Below are 15,219 nucleotides of genomic sequence, written 5' to 3'. Positions count from 1 at the left end.
GTAATGCTCATATAACGATAAATAAATAGTACGTTTGTATTTTTGACATGTATTTATGAAATGCCTAATATTTTTTGGCAGACTAATGATAATTTTATACGTTTGATTTCATCGTGTAAAACTAAACAAGATAAATATTATTCTCGTAACAACCTGAACGTAGCCGAGTATTCTATTGATAAGATACTCGGTGACCGTAATTTTAAGTATTCAGAATTCTAATTGTGCGTATATACAATGTGTCCATGAAAATTAAGGATATTCAAGTATTATGCCAATTATAAAATAATGTACAAAAGAAAGTTATTTATTTCATTATTTGTATTGGTAATTTAATACTGTTTTATTCATATATATAAGACAATAGTATTTTAGCTAGAATTTAGTTTAAGTGTGAAACTCTATTCAGATTATTCTTTTACTATTCCCAATAGAATCAGTCGTTTACAATAAATTAATTTTCATTTTCTCTCGTGTACAGACTATAGTAAACTTTACAATTGTGTATTGCGAAATTAGAAGTAAATACTTGTATTTTAAAATGTAAATTTATTAACAACATATTCATTGTATAAACGTCTTTAGATAGTTTTTATTTTGCATAGATCAGAAGCATTCTTTTGCGTACAACAAGTATGAAGCACACTCTCGCTTATGTGTATTATAGTTATCACAAAAGTCAAATCGATTCAGTTAATATTATGTATATTCTCATATACATAATTTATGCATCATTAAATTTATCTGCTCAATCGTAAGAATAACGCATGTCTACATTCTCGCGAATTCGGTGGCATATATTTATCATAAAAGTCCTGAACAAATTCTTCCACCTTAAAACCAAACTTCTGGTACAAGATCAATGCGGGATTGGTTGCGGAAACGTGTAATGTGACATCTTTGCCCATACATGTTTGGATAAGATGATAAAGCATGAATGTTCCTATACCAGATCTACGCCACTCGGGACGGGTTAAAAAAAACGATATGTAAGCTTCATTGTAACCAACATCGGGAACTAAAACTGCAAATCCTATAACTAATTTTTTATATAGCACCACGCAGCTAAAATCAGGGTACTGCAAACATTCTGTCACTGAAAAGAGTGATTTCATATATATTTAAATATATTCTAAAAAAGGCGTAAAAGTAAATATCATATAAAAATAGTAGCATTTATATATAATTGTCACGTATTGGTATCTAGTATAAAAACGTAATTGTTACGTTTACTCACGATCAATGCCAGGCCAGAAAAATTGATTGCACAGACTATTAATCGCGGGAATATGTTGCGGCCTTACATAACAATAATCAATCGGTGCTGTTGGCGGTAATTTCCATCTAGGATTGGATTTATTGACTTTAACACGAAGCTCTTCCATTACTTTCAACCACAAAGGACGGCACGAAGTGTCTCGCCTTATAAATGGCTTTAAAAGTCTATTAGTATATGGACTATGCACAGACGTCGGTTCATTGTATCCCTGCAATCTTTGTTCAAATGAACCCAGAACATCTCCAAAAAACCGGTCCAAAACTCTGCCAGAGTCTTTTAAAGGTTTATCCAGCACTGCTGCTTTACATCCGAAATTATCGATGTCCAATAATGGTAAACCATATTCTCGTTTCAATTTTCGTACAGCAAGTTTTCGGTAAAATCGTCTAATCTCCGGAGGAGCAGAATTTAGGGCCGTTTTGTTTACTTGTTGTAATAAATACGTTTCTTCTTGATACGTCATGCGTGGAATTTTTTCTTCTAAAATAAAATTCAAATATAAATATATAGATCATAAATTGTATAAAAAATATACAGTACCAATCACATGAGTTCTTTGCCAGGGCCACGGACGCCGTTCAGTGGTTTTAAATAATGAAACAGGCGGTTGTTCTTGAACAGAACTTAGACTATCAGTACTATCTCCTTCATATTGCTCTTCTTCTTCATCTTTCATTTGCTCTGTTTTAATACTATGTGGATTTTCTGATAGACCATCTGTAGTTGACGTCCACTCTGATGTAAAGTCATCCAGTAATTGTGAAAAATGAAAATTGTTAGTTTGGTATTGGCAATCTCTTATTAAATCAGACAATGATGGCGTGTCACTTTGTTCATTAGAAATCATATCATCCTCAATTTCCATATCTAAAATTTAAAAATTTTAATATAGCACTTTAATATTGCTTTATATTCTATATATATTTTATTTATTGTCTTCAAATGCATACTGTTTAACTCATCTTCCTCGAGTAAAAGATCAAACAGTGTTCTGTCGGGTTGAACATATGCTTGTGAATACACAGAGCATTCTTGGTTCTTTATTGAACCATTTGCATAACTATTATCTTCCCCAACTGAAATACTTGATTCTGATGGAGTTGGACTATTATGCAATTTACTCGTTGATTTTGTTTGATTGCCAATTTTTTTACGGTCCAGTATCATTTTTTCATCTGTGAACAGTAGTTGTAAATTAATTATTCCATAAATATTATGTAAAATATATATTGTATTATACAAAATTAAATGTACCATGATTACTTACTTTTAGCAATGAGAACTTCAGGCGGATCATTATCAATCAGTCTCCACCATCCTGATTCTCCTAATTCTATAGTTCCTGATTTGAAAAAAATTCCACTGTAATGAGAAAGAGTTCCAGATATTGTACCAATCCAATTCTTTTTTCTTTTACTAAAAGTAAATAAAAAAATTAAATTAGATATATAAGCTCTTTCGTCACAAATCACAATTTTAATTAAACTTTTAAGACAATAGCTTACACTGTTTTCTTAAATAAGTAGTCCCAGTTCCGATCAACAAATGTACTAATATCAGATTTCCAATGAAAGTATCCTCTTTTGCTGATACCACTTGATTTTTCACGTAAATTGTATAATGTCAGTACAATTACATTAAGCCATGGCATCCTATTACGAGCAACTATTTCTTCATCGAAAGGACTGCAGTGGGAACAAGTTAATTCAAAAAATACATCTCCTACAAATGATTCTGGTACACTTCCTCGTTTCAAACATTCTATATGAATCTTTTCTGAGCACTCATTACAGCGTAATGCAGGTTTATTATATGGATCACATAAAATATTACAGTTCTTGCAACATTCTGTTCCAGACTGTTCAACAGATTTTGCATTGTATTTACCATCTTTTTCGTGACTTATTTCTGCCATCATTTGTTTGTGCAGTAAATCATGAGTGTATCGATTATAAATAAAATACAATATTCTAGATTTAGGTTAAATATTATAAATAAAGCATTGTCTGTTATTTGTAAGTTTCTTTTTAAATACATTTGCTAATAAAATATAATTTCTATTATACAATTTGCGCATTTTAGAAAGACTGCATCATCGATAAATTACTATTTGTATGTTAAGCACGTAGAGGTTAAGTTTTTGTATACTCTGCAACGTATACATCCTTTGCTTGTGACTTCAGTCTGAATATAGCTAGAAATAACAAGTAGCGGGAAATAAATGTAAAAGGTGATTCAAAAATGTTTGATTCAATATCAATTGTCGTTTAATATACAAATATTAATGTACTTTTATCAGAAATTTTATTTATTACGAAAATCGTCATGATTCTGATATATATAAATTCTTATATATTTATAATGGTAAACGTTAATTAAGCTTGTTGCTACGGAAATATAAACAGCCCATAAAAACATAAGCATGTATCTACATGTACAATTCATTAAATCGGAAAATTATTTTGATAGTTCTTTAATTCTGAGAAAAAGAAGAAATATTTACAATGATTTCTTTACAACCTAGAGTATTTTATGGTTTAAAAACCGATATAATATCGAATGTACATTACATTAGTGATTCAGAAATCTTATACCCTGTTGGAAATGTAATAGCTGTTCATAATATTCCGCAATATCGGCAAAGACTGATACGTTTATCTGATAAGCAGCAGATAAATATAATTTCAGTTGCGCATAACAAGTAAGTTTTTCTCATATAGCTGAATATACTTCCTATACTTCCGATAAGATTTATAACATGTTCTCCATTTTTTTATTCTCATTAAGGAAATATGTTGCAATATGCGAAGTTGGAGAAAAACCTACTATATCTATCTATGACCTCCAAACGTTAAGAAGAAGAAAGCTTCTTGGAATACCATACGATGCTCCAGATGTGACAAAGTTTACTTGTATAGGATTTAGCTTTGACAATAAGTATATAGCAGCAGTTACAGGGGAGCCTGATCAAACAATGCTGTTTTACAATTGGGAAAAGGGGAAAGTAGAGTCGAATTTAAAAGTAGGCACTGCCCAAAATCCTGCAGCTATTGTTGAAGTATTATCTTGCAATCCATCCGATGTAGGAGTAATTGCTCTCGGAGGTCCACACACGTTTAAATTTTTAACTCTATCCGATACTATATGGCGACCGTACGGATTTTCTAAGGCAGACAATATACTTACGTGTTCCATGGCTTGGTTGAATTCAGATAGATTACTACTTGGGACTAAAGATGGTAGAATACTTTACCTAGAGAATGGTGATTTGAAAAACATTTACAAAATGACGGATACAATGTACATGAATCTTAAAATACGCGAAGAATATGTTATACAAGCTAGCAGTTCATTGACAGCAATAGATTCGAAAGTATTAATATCGCCGGAAAATAATGTTCGATGTTTAGTCGCATTTCAAAGAGGCTTCGCATATGCATTCGGTCCGAGACAAATTACACTATTTGAGAAAGAGGGTCAGCATAAATATGTAAAAAGAAATATATATGTAATTCCAACTCAAGCCTCGAAACATGAAAATGAAGACTTGTACCTAGTGAATAGCATGGATATTAACATAAGTTACGATCATTTGATAATTACAACTGGATGGCATCAATTATTTTACACACGATTATGGGGGCCAGACTTAAATGTAGATCCTGAACCACAGGAATTAAAAATAATGGGTCAAGCACTGCATTTTGGACCTATAAGTGGTCTCTCCGTGTGTGCGTGGAAATCGCTTTTTATGACCTGCGGAGAACTTGATCATAGCGTGAAATTGTGGGATTTTGAATCAGAAAATATGATCTTACACAAACAGTATGCAGAAGATATTTGCGGCATCGCTTTGCATCCTACAGGACTTTTTTGTTTGATTGGTTTTAGTGATAAGTTACGTTTCATGAGTATATTAATAGATGACTTATTACCTATGGAAGAATTTCCTATAAGATGTTGTAAGACTGTAGAATTTAGTTACGGTGGTCACTTATTTGCTGCCGTTAACGGGAATATCGTACAAGTTTATTCTACTATTGGTTTTATCAACTGCTTTATTTTAAAAGGGCATACCAATAAAGTAAAGACACTAATTTGGTCGCGAACGGATATGAAATTAATTACATTGGGCACAGAAGGCGCTATATATCAATGGGATATTAGCACTGGTCGTCGTACTGCGGAAATTATATTGAAAGGCATTAATTTATATGATATTGCTCTTTCCGCTGACGAACAAATCACCTACTGTATTGCTGATGACAATGCTATACACGAGATAAAAGAGAATACGGTAATATTTTATTTTAATTTGTCTAAGGTTTTATAGAAGCATAAGAAATAATATATTTTCCACATCAGGTACGACAATATACTGTTCCAAATACAAACATGTATTGCATGATATTAGGAAAAGAAGATCAAGTTTTGTTTCTTGTTTGCCCTGGAGGTATTATTTTATCAGTAAAGTGTCCATTTCAAGAGCCAGTACAATATTTAAACTTCCATATGCACTCTGCTGATATTACAAAGGTATCAATATTCATAGTAGAAAATATAACAGCATATAAAGTTTGTTTCTGCTACTTTTATCTTAGTTTCTTCTAGATTGCACTTTCTTATAATGAACAATTTTTAATATCTACCGGTATCGACGGTAGTTTATTCATTTGGAAATTAAACTATCCCGAAGCAAAAGGAAAGGTGGGAAAAGAACTCAAGTATACGAACGAAGTGCTAATCAGTCGACGTGATTTGGAAGAAAAAATACAAACGATTTTAGACTTGAATGTTCGGATGAGGGAACTAGAAACTGAACATGCGTATAAAATGCGCCAAGTAGAGGTAATACATAATGATAAAGTACGTGATATACATCAAGGATACTTGGAAGCTATCGAAGAGTTAAGGGACAAAATAAACAGACTACAAGAGGATCACAAGAATGAGTTGAACGCGATAAACGTTGAGATAGTTAAAATGGAGGAGAAACACGAAGATATGATGAAGCAGATGGAAACGAATTATGATGCTAAACTTATTATGGAATATGATAGGTATTTGGCACTTGAAAATTCGATGAATACTATGCGCCAAAATTACGAGAAACGTTTAGAAGAGACAGAAAGACACGGTGTTGAAGAATTACAGAAAGCAGTGATTAAATATGAAGCACTTCTTCACGAGAAAAAAATGCAATTAGAAGATAGTCAGGATGAAATGACTCAGCAAGCACGAGTACATGAGGAGATGATGGTACAAGTGGAAGATGATGCCGATCAGGAAATACTGGAGCTAAGAGCAAATTACGAGACGCTATTGCACGAGGAGAAAGAATTGAATATACGACTGAAAGGAGAGGCTGGTATGATGCGTAATAGATACATGGCTAGTTTGAAAGACGTCGAAGAGTTGAAAAGGCAAGTGCAGCGAGTTCAGAGCGAATATGAGTATTTCCAAAAGACTATTCAAGAGTTGGAAAAAGATAAAGAGGATCTGAAGAAGGAAATAGATGAGAGAGATGTTACGATTCAAGATAGAGAACGGCAGATATACGATTTGAAACGTTCGAATCAGGAACTGGAGAAGTTCAAATTTGTTTTGAATTATAAGATAACGGAATTGAAAAATCAAATAGAACCGCGAGATGAGGAGATAAAACAGCTTAAAGAAAAAATTCGAGATATGGAAACGGAACTCGTAAACCTTCATAAAACTATTGTTAGTTTAGAATTACAGTTGTATGAATTGAGAGAAAAATTGGGAGCTGCAAGACGGGAGCTTCAATATGAAATACATAGAAATAAAAGATCCCAACAACTAGTGAAAAGAATTCGAGTGGATTTACTCGATGCTTCTGGACTTGTGCAAGAACCGCAAGCGTTAAAGGCCACCATAATTAAATTGTACCATAAGTATAGCGAGAGTAGTGAATTTCTGCGTACTCGTAAAGCGGATCTAGACGCACAATGTGAATTTATGAAGCAAAGGGATCACTTAGAAAGGACTATAGCTTCCCTTAGAAAACAAGTTTTTCAGGATAAGGATATTGGCGGTAAAGATATAGATAAAACGGTAGAAGAAAATATTATTTTACTCACGGAATTAAACGCTCTAAGGGAAGAATTAAAAGAAGCGAGGAAACACATATTGCATATGGAAGGTCTATTAGGGTTAGCAGCTAAAGATATAAAACCGTCAGAAGCTAGAAAGAAATTGCAAGATGCATGTTACGGGCATGAGCAATTACAAACTGAATACAGATCTCAAATGCAAGAATGTCAAAATATAATAACGGCATTAAAAGATGATATGTGTAAATTGATAAATAAACTGCCTTGTGATGAACCAGAAACTAAACTAACATTTTAGGTATACTTATTATGTGTAAGTAAGAATTATTGTAATTATTGTAACTACTCATATATTGAGATACCCCTTTAATTAAACATTTAAACACAGATTTTTCTAAAAAATATTGTTTACAATATAATATGAAATTTTAGCAAAAAATATTAATATAAAACAACTAGACTAATATATTAATATATAGGCTTAATAATTAACTTTCTAGAAAGAATCTCCTTTTAAAAGTATTGTACATAAAATAACATGAAATTCGTCTGTAAATGATTCATTTGGAAAAGTAGTATTAACGTAAGAATAACAAGGAAGTGTAACAATAATTACCGATATTAGATTTCTAAGTTAAAATTAATTTGATACCTAAAGGATAAATGGAACAATGGCTTTTCTACTTCTTGGATACTGAGAAAACTCTTTTTTGTATGCTCTATGCTTTCCTAATGCCCAAGTAGTCATTTGATATGCACCAACGAGAGTAAAAAGTCCAGCTGAAAGATACATATGTACAATAATTAATATTTTATATTAAATTCAGTTTTTTTTTTAAATAAGTAAAATATAAATGACATCAGTTTTTTGGGATGCTTTAAATGTTTTTATTTACCTGGAAGACATGAAGTCATGATGGTGAAACCAATCCAACTACCAATTTCATAAGTATAATTTGGGCACGATACAAAATTAAACAATGTCGTGAAAGGATTGCTGGTGGCCGTGGGTATCTTTCTTACAGTAGATCCTGGAGGTCTTAAGTTTCTCAGAGCTAAGTGAATGCTCAAATTACCCAGTTCACAAAGTGCAAACGTTATTAATCCGATAAGAAACTGTGATTGGCTTGGTGGTGTATATAGTGGATGATTTACATGATATGCTACATACATAGCGAACAGCCAATAGTATAAAGAATTTTTAAATAGGTTTCTTAATGGCATTGTTGCATGACTAAATCGGTGCACAAACAATGTTTCTAGAAGTCTTTTAGCATAATGTATGCTCCAACAAACAGCAGCCACACTAAAATTATGTTCAATTACAAATTGAGAATTTTAAATGTTTTAAATAAAAAAATAATTTATAATGACATAGAAATATTACATTATAAAATAAACTTACTGAACTACATTGTCAATTTTAGACATAGCAGCATCACCATAAAAAATCCATGGACGTTGATATATCCACAAATACAGAAATAATGGACCAGCATATTCTACCAGGAATACAGTTTTCCAACTAATTTGTGGTCCAAGATCTTTAAAGTATAATTTTCCATCAGAGATAGATAAGGTTTTGAATGTATCGGAATCGGATAAAGCCTTTCCTTTGGCATCTAGCCTAAGGCTTTGCCTATGAATATGTGGTGCCTTTTTTAACTTAAATAGTTCTTCCTTAACTTCAAGTATAGTTGTACTAGGTTTTACCTATAAATGTTGTGTAAATTTTATGGCTGGCAATTAGAATCTTTAAAACCGCATGTATAGTTTCAGAATAATATATATTACTAATCATTACTTAACTACTATGCTTTGGACAAACACTGAAATTAATAGTAAATAAAATATTTCAAATTTATTACTAAATACGAATAAGCTACAAGAACAGTCATTTTTAATGCTATTTATTCGATACTTACAGCTAATTTTGCTATCAATTTTGATGATTTCGCGGTCAAGATTTGAATCTAAAAAATATAAAAAGTATATTGAATTATGGATTTTATTTCACATTGATATGTACATACTTGTTAATTGTTCGGTTCTGGATATATTATTTAAATAAATACCTCCATTATAATTAGTAGTTTGTTCAATATATTGAAAAGTCTCTGCTTTAAAGATCAGGCGATGATTACACGATAACAGTACTTTAACACTATGCCAATAGTCGTAGTGAATATTATCATATGGCGCTGTTGTCGTTTGATGGCACAAAGTTCAATTTTTTGTAGCTCGACCAATCATTAAATTTGGTAGTGACTTTAAATATTCGTACAAAATACATTAAATCGTTAGACAGGAAGAAGAAGTCGATACAAGTGAACTTTAGACTCTTATGTGAGCATTCATTAGACTTTATAATATCGTACGTTTCCTCTTTACGTCTTCGTTATCATCTTCGTTAGGTATCATTTATGTACTTAATTTGAATCATATAAACTTTCTGTATTTATTGTATTGTATTATTTAAAAATTTTATATTTAAAAATAAGATCATATTAAAAAATAAATTACGTATGACTCAAGTATTATATATTCTCCATATCAATGTTTCCCAATCTTTTTATCGTATGGCTCAATATATTTATTTCCAATGGTATCGCGTAATGTAAACTATATAAATTATTATAAATTAGACATTAGAATACAAGAAATCCATATTCTTTATTTCTAGTACATTATTTAAGTTTAAATAAAAATAAGATTCACTTTTAATGGAATATATATGCTTTTTATATATGTATACAGATCATATGAAATAAAGAAAACTGGTAATGATAGAAAATTGATAATTGTTATTACGTGTTAGTGTTTTGATTATAATGTTATTTTTATGTATTAAATCCCCAATTTTTATTAGAAAATATTTATAAAATAGCTTTAGACTATAATATTTTGTTATATGAAGGCATCTGAATTGTTATTAAATATAAAAGAAAGTTTTGTAATATTCATCAGATTTTCTTTACAAAAAGTTGGTACTACTTTCCCTCAAAAATGTTATATTTGAATTCTTACCAATTACGATTAGCTATTTACGTTGAGCGGAAAAAATTCGGTTCGTTCCCTCTTTTCACTTTGTTAATTAGTAAGTATTAATCTTTTATATATAGTATTAAATTGTATTTCATATATTCCAAATGTTAAAAAAAGAAACAAAAACTTAAAAATTACGTAATTTATAATTTTTTATGCAAATCATTTAACATTTCTGTTTGAGAAGTACGTAAATAAAAATAGGTAATATCTCATTTTCAATGGCAAAAATGATAGAAATCTTGCATTATCATTGCATTTTGATATATGCATGGTATTTTTTTTATATATAATCGATTATTTTTTTGGGGGATGAGAAATAATTTTATTTTGTTATTTCGCAATGGTCTTTATGGAAGCCATAATGTATCACGTATTGACCAACCACGTTCCATTCGTAAAATTCAAACTTCTCGTAGATTAGTTCAAGCTGAGGTGACGGTGGCGTCTCTTTTTATCGTTCCTTGAATTTGTCATTTTTAAGTTAGATATAAAGTGTTCGAGAACTTAAATTGTCAAAAAATGTGAAAATAAAGCTTGGAGAATGTTTTATGCTAGTTCGTGATGTGAATTTGTAACGAAATGCGGAGGAATGTAAGTTGAAATATTTCTTTCTTCCAACTCATAAATTTTGTCTCGAAAGAAAAGGATTTATTGCAATAAATTCTTTCTTTCTTAAGACACAAATTCGAATATTTCAATATATGATATATTACAATATTCGCAATTAGCATCATATAGATAATAAAATAATATATATACGCATAATAAAGAATTTCCTATATTATACGTGTTTTATACGTAAGTGTATGTTGTACAAGGACAGTGCGTATCATAATGCAACAGTACAAACATTTCTAAGAAAAATACGTAAGAGAGGTTTCCTAGAATCCATGTTTTGGACACATGTCCTTTGTTGTAAACTTTCAATTTACTATGTTTGCAATTTTGAAGCAGTGAACGAAATATCAAGGCCACCGAGTGGGGTGTGGAAACGGAGTGTGGGACTACGTTCGGCTACGTTCGGGACTACGTCGGGTGCGTACGGGTCGTGCGGGGAGCGGTATCGCCAGCCAGTTCGTGTCGACCTCTGCTATCGGTAAGACGTTTTGAGCTGCGCTCCTGCATTTGAGGTACGTACAACATTTATCGACTGCGTAATATACTTAATCGTGATTCTATTAACACTTTTGTTCTATTATTAACATTATTTAATCATTATGTGCTCGATTAATTACTTATTAAACGTTATTATAGGTATGTCTTCGAGTTTTACTATTGCGCACTAATTCGAATTCTTTTATTTCCCTTTGTTATAGATTCTCGATCAGTTATATCCATCAACCAATGGATATAACGAGTAATTAACATCGTAATCACTATTCAACAATGACCAATGATGTCTTCGATGGAAATTTGGTAATGAGACGCGTACATGTCAAAAGGACGCGCGTTGGACCGCCAGTTGGATGACCTCTGCCGCTGGTAATACGCGTACCGAGACCACGCTTCTACTTTTGAGGTATGTTTACATTTTTATCGACGACGTAGTATTTTCAATTGTGATTCTATTAACACTTTTACTGTATTATTAACATTATTATTATAAATATAAATATATCTTTAACTTTTATTTTTCTTTCTTCTTTTTGTATGATTTATTTTAGTACTTAGTTATTATAAAATCTCGTCGTAACTAATTTTACTTTTGTACACTTATTCGAATTGTTTTGTTTTCTTTTGTTACAGATTTTTAATGAGTTACATCTTACAAACAATGGATATGACGACTAATATTGCATTGATATCTAAAAGAGGTGACAAGAGGAACGTATGGTATAAATTTATATATCTTTCTTATTGATTGTTTGTTAACATTATTTGTTAACATTTTTATTGATTATTTGTTAACATTTGATATATAATTCATACTGTATAATGATATATAATTGATATGTTTGATACATAATTCATAGTGTATAACAAATAATCACAGTAGAATTTTTATCGATCAGTCATGTTATATTTTGGTGTTCATAAATAGTTTATCATATTTGAATATATTATAAAATATATTCAAATTTTATAATCTATTTTATTTATGCATAATGTTTTATACATATATATAATATTTGTGCTATAGCTAAATAATGTAGAAAGAAAGTAATATTTTCTTTGACAAACGCTCGATTAGGAGAAAACGACAAATAATATAAAAGTAAAATGTGTTGTTTTATTCATACCCCTTGTTTTCCCATGTACAATGTCTTTCTTTCAGAAAATTTTGGTGACCGCGCGCAATGCGGTCGGTAGAATCAGTGTTTGTTCCGATAAATAGTTTTAATATTACTTAGAGCACAGCTGCTCTAATTTCAATTACATTTTTTTTTTAATAATCATACGCGAAAAAGTAGAGTCAGTGTTTGATTCGTATAAATGGCCATAGCTTTGTAGTCTTTTATTTTCTTTTTTTTATTCCTATTTTTTTTTTAAATATTTGCTGCCTCGCGGTATTAGAGTCATTGCTGTCTTCCCAAAGGACTTCGCTGTGCTTCAAAAGCCAAAAATGTAAGTATCTTTTGTACCTTACTTACAATTCTAAATTTGTTAAACTTTTAGTCTTTTTCATTGCAAAATTAACATAATTTGGATTGATTTTAATTATATTTATATAATATAATTTTATTTATGGTATTATATATCATATTATATGATTTTAAAGGATAAATTATAATAATGTGGTTTCTATTTAAGTTTTTTTCAGCTACTTATACTACGGATTCAGATGCCACTTTTGCATCGAGGATTCAGCATCTCCGACGACTTCACCGAGGCTTCAGCATCCCTGATGACTTCCCCCAGGCATTGGCAACGTCTTCGATGACTTCCTCCAGGTGCCAGCAACATCACAGATGACTTCTGACTGAGCTGCTCTACTCACCGTTCGGTGAGTCGCATGCATTTAAGTTCCTCTGGTCACCCAATCATGTCGTAGGACGAAAGGTCCAAATCGGCACGGGTGACTGGTTGTAATTACGTAGAATTTATCTGATGAGCACAGTGACCATGAATATACAATGGATATATCCATGAGTAGTAACATTTATTTTATGTGTGTTATTTATTAGATCAGGCTAGGTCTTCTTGTACTTCGCGGTTTTAAATGTCATAATAAGTAGTAATGTTTGATAATTATTAAATAAATAAATAAATAAATAAGTATGAATATTACAATAGTTATATTAGATATGAATATATATAAAGGTACAATATTCTTATGAATATTAATAATTATATACATCTATGTATATGTAGTAATAATATATTTTGTGGATAAATAAGTAATATACAATATATGAAAACTGCTTTGTCATAGCAGTACATAGTGGTGAAGTCGGATACCCTCCGACTTCGTATCTGCAATAATTATAATTGGTGTCCAATAATGTGGACAAAGTGCATCATTATCGATACAAAGATATGTAATATTTATTTTAATGTTGATTTAATATGATAGAAACTATCGAGTTTGTATTTATTGCAAATTGAATGCATGAAATAAATCATATATATGGAATAGATTATAAATATATAATGTAGCTTTCGTTGTAATTAAAGTCTGATTTTCGGAACTATGTTCATACACATGTGCAAGAAGGCATTTTGCGTCGAGTAGATTTTGAAGTCAAAGCCTTGATCTTGAATATTATTTTCATATTTTAGAATGTTTGCTTTGATGACAAGATCGCTCGACAATAGTACATTTCTTATAAATTTAGATATTATTCTATAGTTAAATTGAATATTGTTCGAGATAATGAGGGAGACACTTTCCAATTCCTTCTATTATTATAATGCACGGAATATAAAATAATTGATTTTAAATTTAATTTTTATTTCGAATCTAACTTTGATTTTAAATTTAATTGTAATTTAAAGTTTATTTTTAACTTTAAATTTACTTTTAATTTGAAATTTAACTTGAATTCGAAATTTAATTTTGAATTTAAATTTAATTATTCTTATCAGTTAATAAATGAACTTTGCGTTCATCGTCGAGTAGCGAAGTGTTACCACTACAGCGTCCCAGTATTGGCCTCTATCCCGTTGCGTAAGGCCCTTGGTTATTCCAAAAGGCAGACGGGGTAGTCCGTCACCCCCACCGAGGGCATCGGTAGTGGTGGACTGCGTACTAGATTACTGCACTGGGTTCACTGCCGGCTGATTGGGCGTATCCCAATCCCTGCCTCAAGGAGAGGTCGTGCCTGGGTGTCACCGTAGGCACCTGGTCACGTTAAACATTTCGCGGACGTGAAAATACGTCAAATGGTACTGGTGGCTGTAGTAGTAACCTCTTATGGGTTTGCTTTGATTGTTTTCGAGACCAGATTGAGGGAGGGTTCGCTTCGAAGGAAGGGATACATCTCAAAGGATGTCGATCATTTTTGAGGGTGCAGAATCTTTCACTTTGTTCGCGTCGCGCCGCGTATTTTAATTCTATTCTAAGCATTATAATGTTATAATGAATTGTCAAGCTTCTTTCTCATTTCTCGATCAGTATTTAATAATTGGTAGTTAGTTACTCCACTGCATAGAGCATTTCTAGCTTCATGTCCGGTTAGTTTGTTAACTGTCGCTATAGCGTCCCAGTACGGGCGCCCTGCCTCGTCCGTAAGGCCCTCGGCTATTCCGAAGGGCAGGCGGGGGAGCCCGCCACCCTCACCAAGGGTATTGGTAGCTTCGAATCTCGCTTAGGGGTTCGCGGCGCGCTAATTGAGCGTATCTCAATTCCTGCCTCATGGGAGGCCGTGTCTGGAA

At 31.6% G+C, this 15,219-nt stretch overlaps 3 protein-coding genes across 4 annotated transcripts; 1 reads left to right on the top strand and 2 right to left on the bottom strand.

The window, feature by feature from the left end:
- Window positions 1-577: 577 nt before the first annotated feature.
- Window positions 578-3,445, bottom strand: Atac2 (Ada2a-containing complex component 2). 2 transcript variants are annotated; one of them, XM_076906344.1, is made up of 6 exons: window positions 2,785-3,445; window positions 2,547-2,641; window positions 2,230-2,454; window positions 1,820-2,146; window positions 1,238-1,759; window positions 578-1,096 (listed from the first exon to the last, which is right to left on the bottom strand). In XM_076906344.1, the coding sequence occupies exons 1-6, from the start codon at window positions 3,195-3,197 to the stop codon at window positions 741-743; spliced, it is 1,938 nt and encodes a 645-aa protein (XP_076762459.1). In that variant the 5' UTR covers window positions 3,198-3,445; the 3' UTR covers window positions 578-740. The 2 variants fall into 2 exon arrangements, with proteins under 2 accessions (XP_076762459.1, XP_076762458.1); XM_076906343.1 differs by having other exon boundaries at window positions 579-1,096; window positions 2,547-2,695.
- A 209-nt stretch (window positions 3,446-3,654) lies between these two features.
- On the top strand, window positions 3,655-7,900 carry Tous (testes of unusual size). The gene is made up of 4 exons (XM_076906673.1): window positions 3,655-3,980; window positions 4,067-5,576; window positions 5,645-5,815; window positions 5,891-7,900. Exons 1-4 carry the CDS (start codon window positions 3,784-3,786, stop codon window positions 7,652-7,654), a joined length of 3,642 nt encoding a protein of 1,213 aa, XP_076762788.1. The 5' UTR covers window positions 3,655-3,783; the 3' UTR covers window positions 7,655-7,900.
- On the bottom strand, window positions 7,885-9,749 carry LOC143430407 (very-long-chain enoyl-CoA reductase-like). Its single transcript, XM_076906675.1, has 5 exons — window positions 9,432-9,749; window positions 9,282-9,329; window positions 8,762-9,069; window positions 8,253-8,662; window positions 7,885-8,136 (listed from the first exon to the last, which is right to left on the bottom strand). Exons 1-5 carry the CDS (start codon window positions 9,435-9,437, stop codon window positions 8,009-8,011), a joined length of 900 nt encoding a protein of 299 aa, XP_076762790.1. The 5' UTR covers window positions 9,438-9,749; the 3' UTR covers window positions 7,885-8,008.
- Between the last annotated feature and the right edge of the window lie 5,470 nt (window positions 9,750-15,219).

The sequence above is a fragment of the Xylocopa sonorina genome, chromosome 13, assembly GCF_050948175.1.
Source record: "Xylocopa sonorina isolate GNS202 chromosome 13, iyXylSono1_principal, whole genome shotgun sequence".
Classification (NCBI taxonomy): domain Eukaryota; kingdom Metazoa; phylum Arthropoda; class Insecta; order Hymenoptera; family Apidae; genus Xylocopa; species Xylocopa sonorina.
This window is presented reverse-complemented; position numbering and strand designations above follow the sequence as displayed.